The sequence below is a fragment of the Terrapene carolina genome, unplaced genomic scaffold (genome assembly GCF_002925995.2).
Source record: "Terrapene carolina triunguis isolate 2854851 unplaced genomic scaffold, T_m_triunguis-2.0 Scaffold85, whole genome shotgun sequence".
Lineage (NCBI taxonomy): Eukaryota > Metazoa > Chordata > Testudines > Emydidae > Terrapene > Terrapene triunguis.
The window spans coordinates 7737058-7754635 of record NW_020664436.1 but is presented as its reverse complement, the minus strand read 5'-3'; the positions used below and the strand labels follow the sequence as shown (position 1 = coordinate 7754635).

The following is a 17578-nucleotide window of genomic DNA, read 5'->3' as shown; positions in this document are numbered from 1 at the left end:
TTGAAGCCAGCTCCAATCTGAGCCTTTCCAGCTAACCACTCTGCCTGGTTCTCTAGTGGCCGTGCGGGAGGTGCTAGGTTGAGCTCAGATGCGATGGGGCTCTGCCCTGCTGGGTTTTATTATTATGGAATAAAACCTCTTAAACTGCTCCCGTGCCCCAGCCATCCCAAAGCACTTTACAAACTCAAGTATCAGAGGGGTAGCCGTGTTAGTCTGGATCTGTAACAGCAGCAAAGAGTCCGGTGCATCCGACGAAGTGGGTATTCACCCACAAAAGCTCATGCTCCAATACATCTGTTAGTCTATAAGGTGCCACAGGACTCTTTGCTGCTTTTACAAACTCACTGACGCAAAGCTGCCAGCCTGGGCTAACAGCACGTGGGAACGCACCACGGGAGGGCAGGACAAGCCGTCTCCCAGGGCAGATTCAGGAAGGCAGGCTGGACTCGCACAAGCTGGAATTTGACCTCCCTGCCCCCTCTTACATAAACTGCTCCAAGACAAGGAGCAGACCCTTGGGTTTAAGGCTCACCTGAGATACAGCAGCTTCTACAGCACATCGTCCGTTGGCACTGCCCTGGAGTATTGGTGCGGATGTGGCCCAAGGAGCACCTCTGCCTGAATCCCCTTGTCGCACCCTGTAACTGCGTCCCTCTGCACTTTCCAGAGGCATTAGAGTCAGCATTGAGTGAAAAGGGCAGCGCACCCCTGCCTGAGTCCCCCTCCCCTCTGCCTGCAGCACCTAGGTTTTCACTGGCCAGCTCCCCTGCGAATTCTGCCCAGCTCTGCAGCTGTTGACAGAAGAGCTAGCGTTAGAAGAGCTCCAGGATTAGGGGGACAGGCCCCTGTTACTGCAAGGGCTTTGGCCCTTTCTCACTGTAATTCCCTTCAGGGAGATGGGGCTATACAGAATCTGGCTCAGCTTTGATTCCTCGTGGGAGCAAATGCTTCGAAGGTACCAGCAATGAGCGAGATTTCAGGGCTCTGCTCTCATGGAACAGCAGAGAGCCATGGTACATACAGGCCTTCTAGCATCTCCTATATACATGCACTGGATCTGGCTCTCTCTGACAAGGACAGAACCAAGAACTTCTCAGCCCATCCAGCCTGATAGCCAGCGCTGGGTCACGGGGAAGTGGAGACAGAGCAGTAGAGTCTGGCCATGTGGTCTTTGCTCACACACCCTGCCCAGCACCGGCTCCAGGACATACGGGCTCACCCGCTCAATCGACCTCTCCCAGCCCATTCAACGCCCTTCCCTGTCAGTGGGAGCAGGAATGACAGAGCCTCTTGCAGCCATGAGCTGTGCCACGTCTGTGACCTTTATAAAACTCTCTTCAAGACACCGGTACAAGCAATAGAAAGAACATCTGTTATACACAAATATATACCTCTGAATAAATACAACCTTCAGCACGTGGGTCAGGAATGTACAGCCAGGAGGGGGAGGCTGTGTGATCTAAACATGCAGTGAGTGGATAAGCACAAGCAGCTGACAGAGCATGTGACACAGACACTCATGTAGATTCACTCAGGCCAGGATCCAAAACTCAGAACCCAAAGGGGGCATGGATGGGACTTGAAGGATGTGAGCGCATAATTGGGGCAGGCCTCCTGGAGGCACGTGGGCATGGGCACAGCAGGGTATGCACACATACAGCACAGACATTCACCCAGCATGTGTGGTGTGAAAACACACACACACACACTCCATGCACGCATTGCACATGGCCCACCCATACAGGCAAACATTGCTTTTCTTAGTAGACGCTGCAGGAGTATCCTAGTCACATCTCTGTTTCTGCTAAGAGGCTCTCGCCCAGACCTGACGTCACCAAGACCATCTGGGAGCTGGGATCTGTGGAGCAGATGGGAGAGAGAATGTTAGACATTTGAGCTGGAGAAGAACACAGGTCTGGACACCAGGCGCAGAGTCGAGAGTGAGAGAAGGGGACAAAGGACACGAGAGATGCAGAGCAAATGAGGGCTAAGGAGGAGCTTGGCTAACATGGAAGGAGCCAGAAGCCAGAGAGGATTTTGAGACGGAGAGGTGACCAGATGCACACTCTGTGCAACATGGCAGAGTTAATGCTGTCTGGGGGACCTTAAAGTGACTGCCCAAATGCCACTGCGGGGATCCAGATGTATTGTCTCCCAGGGACGCCGTGTGCTCAGGTTACAAAGGAAAAGCCAGCCCTGAAAACTCCCCCTGGGATCTGAGAGTCTGTCCATCATCATGAGCACTATGGGTTCTGCTGGCCAAATTGGCCCTTCAGTGACACCTGTGCAATCTCACTGCCTGCAAAGTCTGCCCTCAATCACAACTCCTGTGCTCTCAGAGAGGCTGTACAGGTATAACTGGCTTGAACTTCGCAACCCTTTCTGTTGCCAATCCACAAGAACAGAATCAAGCTCGCCCCCCTTTAGCTGTGCTGGCGCTGCAGGGTTTACAGGAGTAAGCAGCAGATCTGCCCCTAATACATATGGGAACCAAGGGGCCATGTGACCACCAGCACTTGGCACTTTGTTTCCCAGCTGATACCTGGAAATTCCCGCTCTTCACACTGTCTGAATGGAGGGTTGACATGTAACTTCCCTGGTCAGTTTTAAAGAGGAAGGTGAAGCCGGAAAGCAGATAGGACATACCATTACCTCACCCTCTCCACTGCTCCTGATGGCTCTGGCCAGCACGTGACTGCACAAAGAACCAGCCACTGTTGCCAAAAGAATTCTTCCCCAAACTCAGCTGAGCACCTTGAGGATGGTGTGTATGGAGCTGAACACATATGTGTTTCTGTTGAGAAGGCTATTTAATAGCAGACCACCCCATCCTTCTTCCCAAATGCTGGAGTCAGGTTCTTGCACCAGGAAGCATTGGGGTCCAGATGTTTTTGGACTAGAGCAGCTGTGTTGGTCTCTATTTGAACAATGAAATTTGGGGGACGAGGTCGAAATATTGATTGGATCTCACAGAATCTGGGTGTTGGAGACAGGTTTTGGGGCACTGCTGCACCGAGATGTGTCAGGGTCCAGATGTTTTTGGTGCATTATGAGCAGCTATACTTGTTCTCTATTTAGACACTGGAATTGGGAGTGGGCAGGGGTGAGCATTGGCCAAAAATTGGCTGGATCCAGGTACTAGTTCCAAGTTTTTGTGGTGCTATGGCATTGGAGTCTGGATTTGTTCGGTGCTTTAGGAGCAGCTATACTAGTTCCTATTTTGATGGGACAACAGGGGAGCTTGGGTTAAACAATGAGCAGGATCTGGGTAGATCTCCTTTTTGCCTTTATCCCTGTTAGTTCTGCTGGATTCCTATCAAACACTGGTATACAATAGCTCACTGGAATCGCTACAATATCCCTTTCCTTCAAATACAGCCACTGCAGATAGAATATAGTGCTGGTAACCCTCACAAGGTTTACCCCATTCAAATTGGAGGGGAATTTAGGGAAGCAGCCTGGAATGACATGAGCTGGAATTTAGCTGAGACACCAGGGCCAACTCCCCAAGTTTTATGAAAAGACCCACGAGAGCTTTAATATTCATGACTCTGATTTTACGTCTCTGCTGAAAGATGTTAATTCCTGCAGCATCATGCTGGGGCACTGGTACTGGAAAGAGCCCACTGAGCCCCACCTCTGCTTCTTGCAGAAGCCGGATTGTCCTGGGAGGCTTCCTATAGAAGTACTGACCCAGCCCAACTCTACTTAACTGGTTGATGAGACTTGAAGTCAGTTTGTATTCCAGCCCACAATGAGGTGGGACCTTGTCCATTTACCAACCCCACAGTGACATGCTCATCCCAGCAGAAAACATCACGGAACCCTCATTCCTGCCAGCCTCCCCAGTCCAGCCTCATCTCCACCTCTCTGGGGTCCCAGAGGTCTTACTGCTCTGGCAGATCCAGGGGTTCTTCTCCCTGGCCGTGACTTCATGAGCCTCATTCTCCTCCTCTTCCTCACCCTCGGAGAGCAGGTCCGAGATCTGCTGCTGCAGTTCAGGACTGATGCTGTTCTCTGCCAGGATCAGCGTCCGCAGGGCTGTTGGGTAATTCTCCACCATGTCCAGCAAGGTCTGAGCAGAACGAGAGCCAGAAGCGGGTAGAGAGGCAGCACAGACAGAAGTCAGATTGACGGGAAAGGGGTTCAGAGCTGCTTTGTACTCTCTTCATCCGCCCCAACGCCTGTCCTCGTTTCTTCTCTCTGGCCTCCACTGGCTCTGAGCCCCCCACACCAGCTTTTAGGGACACCAAGAACTCTCCACCTGAGACCATTGCCAGGACTTCCTGGCTATACCCAAGGAGGAAACTACTCCTGCTCTCTCCTACCTGCAAATGTCCCCTGCCACCTCCAGCTGTGTCCCCTGTAAGCCTGAGTCAGACGAGACAGAGAAAATGGGAAATCTCAGTACCATGAGCTGAGCTTCTCAGAGAAGAGACTGCAAAAGCAGATAATCATCTATAACCCCCTAATCTCAAATCCTACCCGCTCTAAGCCTAAACTCCAAGACTTATTCACAAACCTTGTTCCTGAAACCAAACCTTCTCCTTCACTTTTCCAGAGAACCAGAGATGCAAAAAGTCTGCTCTTTCGCCCTCCAGTGGCTAGGGCTGAGCAGGACCTCTAAGGGCTGAGAGCCATGGGTCAGGGAAAGGAACAGATAGTAACAGTACTTCTAGGTGCAGAGACTGTTCTGAGAAGAGGATCCATTGATGGGGGGGAGGGAAGGAGGTACATCTCAGGGTTGGGGACTCCACTGTTTGTTGACACCTGTGTCCCTGAGATGCAGATGATGCTATATCAGCACCAGACACTCCTTACCTGGGCCGAATGGTTGGTAAGTCCTGTTCCTTCCAAGTCCAGAACCTCCAGGGTGCGACTGGAGGCCACAGCAACAGCCAGCATCCCTGCTACCTGGTCACCTGGAGGAGAAGAAAGCCAGGGGATGTCAGCAGAGTTTGGCTTCACACTGACCATGCATCCACTGGGCCAGGCAGATCATGGGACTACCCCGTCCCAATGCTACCAGCTAATCCCTATGTGCCAAGAACACTTTGGAGGAGGAAGTGAAGGGTTGTTGGTTGTGAAAAGAGACAGGTTGCGGGGGATGGATTGTTAGTTGTGGGCTGTGACTGGCTGTTCTGGGAGTGAACAAGGAGAACTTGAAGGAACATAGTGAAACTGTTTCTCTTACAAGAAGACTTTGTTCATACACAGCACCTTCCATCCACCTACCCAAGGATCTCAGAGCCTCCCGTCATCACCAGTTGGGAAACTCAGGCACAGAGAGGGGAAGTGACTGGCCACAGGGTCAGAGAGGAAGTCAGTAGTAGAGCCAGAAATAGATCTCAGGAGTCCTGGCTCCCAGCCCTTCTGCTCTGACCACTAGCTCCCACTCCCTCTCAGAGTCAGGAATAGAACCCAGGAGTCTACTGTCCTAGCCAGCAGACATGCTGTCACCCCTTGCAGGGGAACGGCTCTTTTGGGGCTGACCCCACTGGCAGCCAGTGCCCGTGAAGCACTCTCCTGAAAATCCCCAGGAAGGAGGCAGGGGACAGTCACAGGTGGGGCTCCATCAGCTACCATGTTAGGAACTCTTAACACAGAGTAGAAGATGTGGGTCCGGCTGGAGAATCTTGCCTGTATGCTCGGGGTTCTACTGATCGCCATATTTGGGGTCGGGAAGGAATTTTCCTCCAGGGTAAATTGGCAGAGGCCCTGGAGGTTTTTTGCCTTCCTCCGCAGCATAGGGCAGGGGTCTCAAGCTGGAGGATTCTCTGCGACTTGAAGTCTTCAAATCACGATCTGGAGACTTCAACAGCTGAGATAAGGGAAATTGGGTGGGCCAGCTTTTGTGGCCTGCATCATGCGGGAGGTCAGACTAGATGACCATAATGGTCCCTTCTGACCTTAAAGTCTATGAGTCTATGAGTCTAAGCACCCAGCCAGCCAGGGTCTCTGCTGGGGTGGGGTGGAGGTGGGGGGATGGGGCAGGGGGGGAGAGAGAGATGCTTGGCCTAGTTTCCTGGGGCAGGGTGAGGTAGGAGAGCCACATGGCCTGGTCTCTGCCTCACCAGCTGCCAATCCTGCTCCAGCAACACAAGCTGGAGAAGGAGAGTTGGTTTCCATGGCAACCATTGCCAGGCTCTTCTCCATGCTATTATCCGGGGAAGGAGCTGGAGGAAAGGGGGGAGGGGGGCATTTTCCATCTGGCAGGCCAATTGCTCAGGCCTAAGGGATTGGGAATGGGAGGGAACAGAGGAAGGTCACCACCTGAGCTGAGGCCTGACACAGGCAAACACAGCTGTGGGACAAGGGGAGTCCAGAGTCCCCGGGGGATGGAGGTGCGGGACACAGTCTTTCCTCTCTAGGTTGCTTGCAGCTGCTATCTCCTCTGTGAAGCATGTTTGATGCATTTCCTGGCAGGACACGTGTCCTCATCACACAAACTATCAGCACAAGTGGAACTAACTGGCCCCCAGTCTCAAGCAGAGAACTGAATGGGCTCTGAAGAATGAACTCCCCCCTCACTAGGGTGACCACATAACAGGTGTGAAAAATTGGGACACTTTTTTTGTGGGGGGTGGGAGGTATAGTTGCCTATATAAGACAAATCTCCTAATATCTGGTCACCCTAGTTCTCATCTCCAGGGCAGGGAAGAGGACCAGCAGAAGGGACAGTGTGGAGGAACCTGCATTGCCTTGCCAGTGCCCAGGATGTCCCTGGTCTAGATTCAGTCTCCAGGGCCACCAGACCAGCACCTTCAGCAGCAGCAAACTCACACAAAGCCTGTCAAGCTTTAGTTCAGAGCCTCTCACGCCTGTGCCGCTCACCGAGGGGGTTGTAGTCCAGGTTCAACACTCGCACCTGGGAGCTGTGAGCTACTGCAATGGCCAGGCGCCCCCAACCTTTGACCGTGACACCCGGGTTTGCGCTCAGTGTTAACTCCTTAAGGCCTGGAGAAGAGAGAGAAGCCAATGAACACCCTAAGGATCCAGACAAGTCACCAAACCTTCCAGAGGAGAGGTTAATTATCTGATTAGCGCTACAACCTGCAGTGCTGCCCCTTCATTTGCTCACAAGAAGCAGTCTCAGCGTGGGAGGGGAAGATGGGCAGGACAGGCAGGTAGTGAAGCTTGAGTTTCAGGATGGGTGGCTGCTGTGTCTATTGTGAGCATATACCTGGGGAGGCCTCAGGTCAATAGCTGGTTAGGGTGCTGGGGTGAGAGGGTGGAGACAGAGCCCAGGCCTCAGACTTCATCCCCTGTAAAGAGGAACTTATTCAGCCAGCAGACAGTTAGTCCCTTCCCCATAAAACAGGCACAAGGGATCATTCAGTGTTAATTCTCAGGGGAGCCAATGGGGCGAATTTACTGTAAATCCCAGTTCCGGGGCAGGATGGGGAGGGGCGGGGGGGAGGAGGAATGTAATGTGCATTGATCTGCATTCATTGTAAATGCACCAATCACAGCTCAGGCTTCACAAATGCAAAATATTAACACCAAATCAGAAGTCCAAGCCTTGCGCCTCCCTCCCCCTAAATTCAAACTCTCCCATCACGAGGCAGCAAACTGGCCACCATTCCCCACTAGCATCGTGCCAATGGAACAGTCCACTGTACCAGGAGCCATGCTCCATTGGACACGGCTCCCTCCCCTTAGAACTACGCAAGGAGGAAGCAGAGTCCTCACCTGGTGCAATGGCTCCTGTACTAAGGGACTGTTCCACTGCACTTACGCTGGGAGGAGAAGCCTCGTGCCATGTCTCAGCAGAGGGAGAAACTTTATGTCCTACTCCTCTAACAAGTCACAGGCAAAGGACGTTTAGCTCTAAGCAGAGGGGCCTGAGCCATATAGGAGTTCCATTGGCCACTGCATACCCCACAGACCCTTTTGCTTACCTGACTTGGCTCCATCGGGAGGCAGGAGCCCACAGATCAAGTTGATGCCCTCGTCACCCAGCATGCAGTCTCCCAAGTCCAAAGCCACCAGAGAGGGATGGATGGAGAGTGCTGGATTGAGGAGAGCTAGGCCGGCGTCTGTCAGGGGGCTCCCATGGAGGCTGTGTGGGTAAAGGCTAGGGATTATTAATGTGCCTTCCTGAGGGCACTGGGGACTGCCTCAGCCGATGGGAACCGAGAAACAGAGGGAGTAGGAGGAAGATGCCACTGCCTGGTGGGGGCAACACTCCAAAATGCCTAGGGATGCTGTGTCCCTGAATGAGGGAGCTTAGAACAGACTGGTGACAGGTGGTAGAGGTACAGAGACAGTCCTCTCTCAGCATGGGACAGACGGGTCTGGGGAATTAAGGATGCAGAGACATCCCCCTTCCAACATAGGAGAGATATCAGATATGCCAGGAGAATACAGATGGGAGAGGTGCAGTGGTGGCCTCCTCCCAGCATGGGGCAAGGGGACTTGATGCTTAAAATCAAATACATTTTTTCTCAAATAGGAATTAATTTACAGGACTGAAGAGCAACAGAGTGCCACAGAGGGGTGAGGCAACCCTGTCAGAACAGGCCGGGGGGCAAGCACATCTCCTGACATGGGTGCTCACTGGGGGCAGGGATTCTGCACTTCTGGATGGCCACTCTTGGGGGTGGCCCATCTCCATGGCACCAGCAAGGTCTCCCCTACTTACAAGAGAGACTGGATGGAGCGGTTTGTCTTCAGGGCTTCTGCCAGTTGCTTGACCCGGTTGATGTTGGACACAATCCCCAGGTTGAGGTTGAGCTGAGCCAAGGAGTGAGATTCCGCTACCCCTCGGCAAATGCGCCCGAAATCCCGGTCAGAAAGCTGGCAGCCCCGGAGTGACAGCAGTCGCACCGAGTTCTCCCGCAGGCTCTCGCAAATGTCACGGATCTCAGCACTTGATAAAGTCTCCCCAGAGATCTGGATAGACCCTGGCAACATCTTTCACCAGTTTTGGCAGTGAGCAAACACACACAGACACCTGCAGAAGCTGCTGTGCAATCTGGATCTGTGCAGGTAAATAATGTGCAATCTGAATTGGTGCAAGTGAATAATGTGCAATCCAGATCAGTGCAGGTGCAATCTGGATTGGTGCAATCAATGCTGGGATCTGCTGTGCAAATCTAATTAGTGTAAAGGATTTTGTGCAGTCTGGATTAGCCCAAGGCTACTGAGCAATACGGATTGGTGCAGGTAAGTAATGTGCAATATGGACCTGTGCAAAGGCTGCTGTGCAATCTCAATTCCTGCAAGTAACTCACGTGCAATCTGGAGCTGTGTCGGTGCTGATGTTGTGCAATCGGGTCAGTGCAGCGCTGCTGTGCAAAATCGAGCGATGCAAGGAAACTATGTGCAATCCAAATAGAAGCAGGTAGATAGTCTCCAATCCTTGTAGCGGCTGCAAAATTCGACGCAGTTACGGGTAGAGTCAAGGAGCACGATTCCCGGGATGGGAAAGAGGTGTGCAATCCGCAACGGAGCCGGCTACCGCGGGAGCCGGATCACCAAGAAGGAGGGTTTATATCCAGATCGGAGCCGGATCACCGCGTGGGTCACACCGGATTCGGAGGGATCTGAGCCCACCGCTAATGATACGGGGAGACAGAGCCGAAGCAGCCGCGGGGCCCGTGAGACCGGGGAAGGGGAAGGAAAGGGGCTGCGCTGTCATCCGGCTTCAGAGCCGCATCAGGGGCCGGGACCTCCCCGGGCGCGGATCATCCCTACCCCGGTGCCCAGCTCCCTTCCCCCGGCAGGCGGCAGCCAGCCCGGGATCTCTGCGTTACGGCTCTTTCCGCCCGCTGCACCTGCTCTGCTGGAGGCGGGGACTCTGCTGCCGTGGCACCGGGATTCCCGGGGCGGAGCTGGCCGGGCCCCCGGCTGGGCCCGGCTCACTCTGCACCTTGCTCCGGATCACCGTGTTGCCGAGCCGGAGCGGCTCCTCCCTCGCAGCCCCGGCTCCTCCTACCGGCTCGGCAGGGGCTGTAGCCGCCTGTGCCTGGTGCCAGCCAAGCCCCCTGGGCCAGCGCCGCTGCGGGGATCCGGCTTTGTGTGGGGCCGCCCGGCGAGGGCTGGCTGGTTCCTATTGCCACAGACCAGCAGCTAGGGCGACCAGACAGCAAATGTGAAAAATCGGGACGGGGGTGGGGGGTAATAGGCGCCTATATAAAAAAAAGACCCCAAAATCAGGACTATCCCTATAAAATCAGGACATCTGGTCACCCTACCAGCAGCCTCCGCCTCCGCCTCCTCCCCTGCCTGGCTGGGTGCGGGGCAGCAGGTACCTGGCCCCGTGCAAAAAGCCTGGGACCGCCCATCCCCCACCCTTTCCTTAGGCCACTTTGCTGCACCTCTATTTTGGGATATATCCCCTCCCCCCAAATATAGTTAGGGCAGGAGGCCTTGCACCTCACACCCCTCGGCCCATGAAGCCCTTAGTCCCCCTGGGGGTGGGATCCCCCCCTTACAATGAGAGGGGGAGGAATTTGCACCCTGTGGTCAGGAGCTTCGGATTCCCACTCCCCTGTTCAGGCCACTGGCCTCTCCAGGCTGGATACCTGGGTTGCAACTCGGGCTTAGGGAAAGGAACCGAACCCTGCTGGGGTATGTCATGTGATTGAACTACAAATGGAGAAGGAGAGACAGCAAGAGAGGGGATTTGCCCAGAGGAGTAGCCCTAGTGGCATTAAAGCAGAGCGTGGGAAGGCAAAGAGAAGGGCAGTGGTCCAGGTAATAGAGTCACTGAGGAGGGAGTTGCATGGTTTCAAAGGCTGAGGAGATATTTTAGGGTATCATGGGACTAACAGAGCCTTGTCTGAAGCACCCAGTCAAAGGGCCAGGAAATTAATAAGTTCCATGGACATCTGAGAGGGCCAGATGTGTGTAAAAAGGACCCTACTTCCAGGCCAGAGATGAGTGGGGAAGATATTGTGGTGTGGTCAAAGAGCTACCCATCAAGTGAGACAACCCCACATGCCAACCCCGGGAGGGTCAAGCTATTGGGCTAGAAATGGGGAGAAAAGGATTTTAAATGGTGCTTTCAGGGCTGCTGCTATCAGAGACATCTTCTTAAGTAGGGACTGGTAGGTAGGGGAGTTGGTGGTAGGCTGGGGGCCAGCAAGGTGATGTTGGGAACAAAGATGCTGTATTATTCACCGTTAGTAATATTGTTGTGGCACGGGTATAAGTAAAATGCCTGGTATGACATTAGTGAGAGTGCTTGATATAAAACTCTACACTGCAAGGGTTAAAACGGAGGGCCTCCACAAGGGACGCCATGAGGGCTGGCTGCAGCAACAGCTTCCAAATGGTGGTTCGGGGGTCCTGTTGACTAGGCACTTTCTCTTCTTTGCTTGGGGAGTTGCAGAGGAGCTGGTTGCAGAGGCCATTGGCTTTAGTCAAATCTCTCTCAGGTTCTTTTGTGTAGTAAGACAGCTAACATCCAGGCCTGCCTGAACTAGCCTCTGTGATCCAGGGCTAGTGACTTTGGGCAAAAGAATTTTCCAAGTGGAAGGATGGGCCAGGACACAGGGACAGACGGAGGCCCAATGTCACAGAGACAGAAAGCTAGTTGCTTCTTGTATAAAGATTTTGAGGGTTGTCTTAGCCGGGGTGTCTGCAAGTGGAATTGTCCCTGTGAAGGTTTGGGCCACCTGTGTGTAAGGTGATCAAGTTCTATGCATGTGAATTGATCTGCTATTTAAATTAGAAATGGAGGAGAGCCATGCAGAGGGGCTTGCCCAGAGGCCAAGGCCTGGGGTTGCGGTGGTGGAACTAAAGCATGGCTTGAAAGGGCAGAGTGGAAGGCACATTTTCTTCTGCACAGCAAAACATATAAGGGAGTCACATGGTTTCATAGAATCATAGAAGATTAGGGTTGGAAGAGATCTCAGGAGGTCATCTAGTCCAACCCCCTGCTCAAAGCAGGACCAACCCCAACTAAATCATCCCAGCCAGGGCTTTGTCAGGCCGGGCCTTAAAAACCTCTAAGGATGGAGATTCCACCACCTCCGTAGGTAACCCATTCCAGTGCTTCACCACCCTCCTAGTGAAATAATTTTTCCTAATATCCAACCTAGACCTCCCGCACTGCAATTTGAGACTATTGCTCCTTGTTCTGTCATCTGCCACCACTGAGAACAGCCTAGCTCCATCCTCTTTGGAACCCCCCTTCAGGTAGTTGAAGGCTGCTATCAAATCCCCCCTCACTCTTCTCTTCTGTAGACTAAATAAGCCCAGTTCCCTCAGCCTCTCCTCGTAAGTCATGTGCCTCAGCCCCCTAATCATTTTCATTGCCCTCCACTGGACTCTCTCCAATTTGTTCACATCCTTTCCGTAGTCGGGGGCCCAAAACTGGCTGCAGTACTCTAAATGTGGCCTCACCAGTGTCGAATAGAGGGGAATAATCACTTCCCTCGATCTGCTGGCAATGCTCCTAGTAATGCAGCCCAATATGCCATTAGCCGTCTTGACAACAAGGGCACACTTCTGACTCATATCCAGCTTCTCGTCCACTGTAATTCCCAGGTCCTTTTCTGCAAAACTGCTGCTTAGCCAGTCGGTCCCCAGCCTGTAGCGGTGCATGGGATTCTTCCATCCTAAGTGCAGGACTCTGCGCTTGTCCTTGTTGAACCTCATCAGATTTCTTTTAACCCAATCCTCCAATTTTTCTAGGTCACTCTGGACCCTATCCCTACCCTCCAGCGTATCTACCTGTCCCCCCAGCTTAGTGTCATCTGCAAACTTGCTGAGGGTGCAATCCATCCCATCATACAGATCATTAATAAAGATGTTGAACAAAACTGGCCCCAGGACCGACCCCTGGAGCAGTCCACTTGATACCAGCTGCCAACTAGACATCGAGCTGTTGATCACTACCCATTGAGCCTGACAATCTCAAAGGCTAACGGGGATAATCTAGGGTATCATGGGACTAACAGAACCTTGGCTGAGACAGGGAAATGACGGGGGATTGTAGATCCCAGGAGAGTTACTCTGAAAGAAGAGAAGGAGAGGCAGCTGGACACATGGTAGCAATGAAGGGAGTCAGGCAGTTTGCCTACCCCACTAACCCTGTGCCTTTCTTCATCCAGTAGAGAGAGTGAATGAAAGCTGATCAGGGAATGATCTGTCAGAGCAGAGAGGCCTGAGACCCGGGGAGTTCTTTGACAAACACTGGAGGTGTGTGCTCAGCAACATGGTTCCTGCCCCCAGGGCTCATCATCTGAGTTAGACAGGCCAGGCTCTGCTCACATCCTTTGCTCAGTGCAGGGAGGCAGAGAAGGGGGTTGGGACACATCCCAGCTCTGATTACCTCAGCAACACTCACTGCGCAGGACTTTTCTGGCCCACTCCCATTAAATGAACGAACTAAGTGTGAGCAATGCGGGTGAAGGGGGCCTGACCCCCTTCCATTCACAATGTTCCCCGGGTGCAGATGAGAGGGTGCTGGGAAAGCACCATGCTGAGGTCCCTAAAAGATTTCTATAGCTGGTGGGAAATAGGAAGCAGAGAGACTATAGCTAGATTTCAGCTCAGTATAAATTGCAAAAGAAGCTAGTGGAGTGATGTGAAGATTAGGTTAAACTGCATACGTAGACAGCTTTCTGCAAAGAGCTAATCCGCTAAGGAAAAGGATTGGGTGATGTATATAGAAACCCCCAAGCAAAATCACATCTTGTGAGTACTTAAGGAAGCAAAACCAGGCTCCTGAGCATCAGGCACAGGTGGGGAAGGAGAGAGGAGATGGAAAGTGAGGGAGAAACAGGATCCTGACAAGCATGTTAAGTACCCATTCAACTTTTCTCTTTGGAAGGGAGAAGGGGTCACTTGAGCCAGGGTTTGCATTTCATGAGGTTGCACAAGGCAGCATGTAGAAACCAAAGGGGAGCAGCAGAAAAAGGCAGATAAGGATCTGGGCTCAGGTGACAAGTCCAAGGCCTTGGTTGCAGCACCTAATTTTCTCTGGAGGTGTCAACATCCTGTCTGAATAATCCTTAGCTGTCTTCTAGCACTTTCCAGCCACCACTTTATCGAGGCGGGTGAATATCTGTCTCCCCATTTCACAGAAGATGGGATGGAGATGGAGGCGGTTGATGGGGGGCTAGGTTTTCAAAAGGCTCAAAAACCCAAGCAAGAAGACTCTGTGAAGTAAAGTAGGTGTGGAGAAGTAACTGCATGGGCCCTGGAGCAGGAGAGGCCATTGTGGTGCCAACACTGGCTCCCCGCATCTAGGTGTCCAGGGCTGGTACAGGTGATGTTTTGCAAACAGGGAGTTGCAGAATCTCTTACGTGCTCAGATTAGGTGTCTGAGTGGGAATAAGGCCCTTTGCTGTGGGGTTGTGAGTAAAATGGCTGTGTGTCAGAGCAGCCCAGACTGATACACAGTACTCCAGCGGGAAGAATGGTCAGATAGCGCAGTGCCTCTGGCCAGTGCAGGTTGAAAGGGAGAAGATGTTGCATTCTCCCTCATGATTACCTCCAGGCACCAATTACCCATGTCCCACTAAAAGGGCTATTATTAGAGAGTGGCTCTGGGAAGAGAGCCCCTGGGACATGTCCAACTTCCATTAACTGTAGCAGCCCTGCAGCATCACTTGGAGTGAGTGCTAAACCACTTCTAAGGTCCTGGTGCTGGGATCTGCTTCTCCATATAGTGAGGAACACTTTGAGAGGACAGAGGCTGTTAGTTCCAAGCATGATTCTTCTCCTCACCACTCTGTGTGTTTGGGGCATGGGCTGTGAAAACAGCTGGGGCATTGGGCAAGAAGGACTGGTGGCTAATCCATTCCTAATCCTGGCCCCAGACCAGATTTAGTGAGCCATAGGGAAGGGGCTTATGTAGCAAAACTTACGCTGCAGACTGTATGTATTGTTCTTTCTTATGCAAAAGCACTGGCTGACCTCCATATGGTTCAGCAGAATATAAAACCCTACTGGGCAGAAAATACCACTGTACACTCACACTAGTGCTCGTAGAATACAAACTGGGACTGGGAAAAGGAATGAAACAAGCCGCACTGCCGCTCTTAGCAGCATGGACAGCAGCGGATGGGGGGGTGGGGGGGCAGACCTTATGCCAGTCTCTAGTCCCAGACTCAGGTGTGGCACTCCCCAGAGAGCCCTGCACACTGACATGTGCTGGGCTTTCAGTGAGCATGAGGCATGGGCTGGGACCCAGGCAGTGGGCCTAAGCTGGAGGAACCATCTCTAGGTGTGGAGCGGAGACACAGTTCTTCATCTCTGTGTTGGGAGCCCCGCAGACCCAGTTCTGATGGAGCCTGGCCTAGCAAGAAATGCAGTGAGAATCTGGTGTCTGTGGGCCAGCTGGCAGATGGGAATGAATTTTGGGCCCTGCTGAGCTGGGCTGGAATCATCCCAGTGACCTAGAGCCCAATGGCCTAGAGCTGTCTCTCTCTCCTTCCCCATCTCCAAATCAGTCCTGCTGCATCTGCTCCATTTGGTGTTGGAAGAACCAGAATTCAGGGAAGAATAGGAACAGACTCATTCTAGATTATGAGAGCAGAAGGTGACTAGCTGGAACCTAGGCCCTAGCACTCAAGCCATTAGAAAAAAGGACAGTGGACCAAAGTAAGCCACGCAGAGTACCCAACTCTAAGCCACGCAGAGTACCCGACTCTAGACACTGCCGCCAAAGTGATCCTGATTGGGTCATTCTGGATGATCATAAACCCAAATAAGCTGCCCTGAGAAGGGAAGCCAGACAGGCTATTTTGGGACGGAACTTACATTGCAGGGTGTACGCGTTGTGAGAATGTGCCTGTATCCCTGGGTAGGAGCCTGTGATGAACATAGGGGAACCTATGTACAATTTAGGAATTCTGGTTGATATTATGAAGTTCTTACTATGAAAACTGCTGGATCATGAATGCCCCTCTGTCTGTGCATGCGTGGATTCCATCTTTGTTGGTAAGGCTGTGTCACATCTTTCTAAGACTGGGCACAAAAGAGAGTTGTCAACCTTAATGACTGTACTCGGATCACACAATAGTTTTGCTAAGGAGGGTGTCTGAGGGTTGGGAAATTAGTTTGAGCACATTGGTCTGCAGGGAGAGGGTTTGGAGAGTGGAAAGTTACAAAGCGGCACAAAGAGACAGGTGACTAAGCAGCAGAGCTGAGCAAAAATTGTTTGTCAAATAATTTGCCAAAAGGTGCGAGTTTGGTCATCGTGAAATGTGAGTTCAGCAAATAGTTTCAACCAAAACCAAAAAAAAAAAAAAAAAAAAATCAGAATGTTTCAGAAATATCAAAATGTTTAATTTTGATCCAACTCAAAGTTCTGCATTTCAATAAAGGCAAGGGAGGCTAGAGTCATAGAATAGCCTGGTGGGAGGAGGGAAAAGTCTCCCTTATAACCTGGTCATTAGGGCCCTCACCTGGGTTGGGGGAGATCCTGGTTCAATTTTGCTCTCTGCCTGCTGTAGAGAAGGGGTTTGAACTGAGCTCTCCCACATTACAGGAGCGGTCCCTAGCCATCAGGCTAAGGGATAGTCTGATATGGTGTTTTCTCTGTTTCTCCTTGTCATAGTTGGGACTAGCCCCTTAACAGGGAGTGGACTCAGTCCACCTGTGGCCAGTTAAGTACCTCCTAATAAGGTTAATAGTGGGCACCTCTACCCTATATACAGTCAGGTAGTTCTCAAGAAGGGAAGGAAACAGGAAGTACCAGCAAGATGGGCCTTGAGGAAGATGACAGGATGGTACCCTGGGCTGAGGAAGACCGGTAATCCTGAGCTCAGGAAAGGAACCTGTGGCCAGAGAGAGCCCTGGGAAGTATCACGTGACAAAGGGAGACTGGATGTGTGGTTTATTGATTTTTCTGAGGACTGTACACAAGGGTGTCTTAGGGAGAGGCATTTGAAGAAGGGCACATTTAAAGAGGATCTGTGATTTGTTGATTTGGCTTGGGAGTGTACTTAAAACAGGCTCTGGAAGAGGAGCTCAGGCCTGGTAGAAGTCCCAAAGGGAATGTTACTTTGGCTGGACTGTTGGGAGTTTAATGGAAAAATTTCCAAAGTCCAATATGGGAATAGGAAGGATACACGTGTGCCAATAAACAAGCCAAGCAAGGACGTAACAACAGTCAGACTTACGCAGTTCCTGCTCAGGGAGAAGGGGTGGAAATGAGGCAGACCTGGGGCACAGGCACACCCAGCTACAACATGACTGCCTCTGATATTCCTGCTGAAGCTATTTCATTTTTTTTCAGAAACACTGGGACAGGGTCTCCCCAGTCCTAGGTGAGTGCTGTAACCACCACACTGTAGAGCAATTCCCACACTTTCCCTGGCCTATTGTCTAATCATTGCCACCATGAATGACAATGTATAGTTAAGTGCTATACACTTAGAGGGGAGCTGAGAGCCAAGAACCAGATACAGCTATCTACTCTTTGCCTTGATATAGGTTGGAATAGCTTGAAGACTGCTCTCATTTGCACTAGCTGGTTATGGCTGCCAGAAGACTAGCCAGTAGCTAGGGCTAGTTTGAGATGCACATCTGCATCCTGCCATAGCCCCTGCAGCAGAAGGCCTATGAGCTGAATACATCTGCTATAATGCACTGTGGAGACTTCTTCCCCCTCCCC

At 52.0% G+C, this 17578-nt stretch overlaps 1 protein-coding gene across 2 annotated transcripts; it reads right to left on the bottom strand.

Annotated features, from left to right (window-relative positions):
- Positions 1-1736: 1736 nt before the first annotated feature.
- On the bottom strand, positions 1737-9859 carry LRRC73 (leucine rich repeat containing 73). Of its 2 annotated transcripts, XM_024193741.3 has the most exons (6): positions 8645-9859; positions 7902-8062; positions 6835-6957; positions 4822-4922; positions 3892-4075; positions 1737-1858 (listed from the first exon to the last, which is right to left on the bottom strand). In XM_024193741.3, exons 1-6 carry the CDS (start codon positions 8914-8916, stop codon positions 1788-1790), a joined length of 912 nt encoding a protein of 303 aa, XP_024049509.1. In that variant the 5' UTR covers positions 8917-9859; the 3' UTR covers positions 1737-1787. The 2 variants fall into 2 exon arrangements, with proteins under 2 accessions (XP_024049509.1, XP_024049510.1); XM_024193742.3 differs by lacking the exon at positions 6835-6957.
- Positions 9860-17578: the final 7719 nt, after the last annotated feature.

Bases quoted from the DNA above. Each gene is read 5' to 3' on its own strand.
- LRRC73 (XM_024193741.3), bottom strand. From the start codon at position 8,916: ATGTTGCCAGGGTCTATCCAGATCTCTGGGGAGACTTTATCAAGTGCT. The intron at 6,958-7,901 runs GTAAGCAAAAGG...TCTCTTCTCCAG, and splicing joins TCCCGATGGAGCCAAGTCAG to GCCTTAAGGAGTTAACACTG. The intron at 4,076-4,821 runs GTAAGGAGTGTC...CGTTCTGCTCAG, and splicing joins TTACCAACCATTCGGCCCAG to ACCTTGCTGGACATGGTGGA.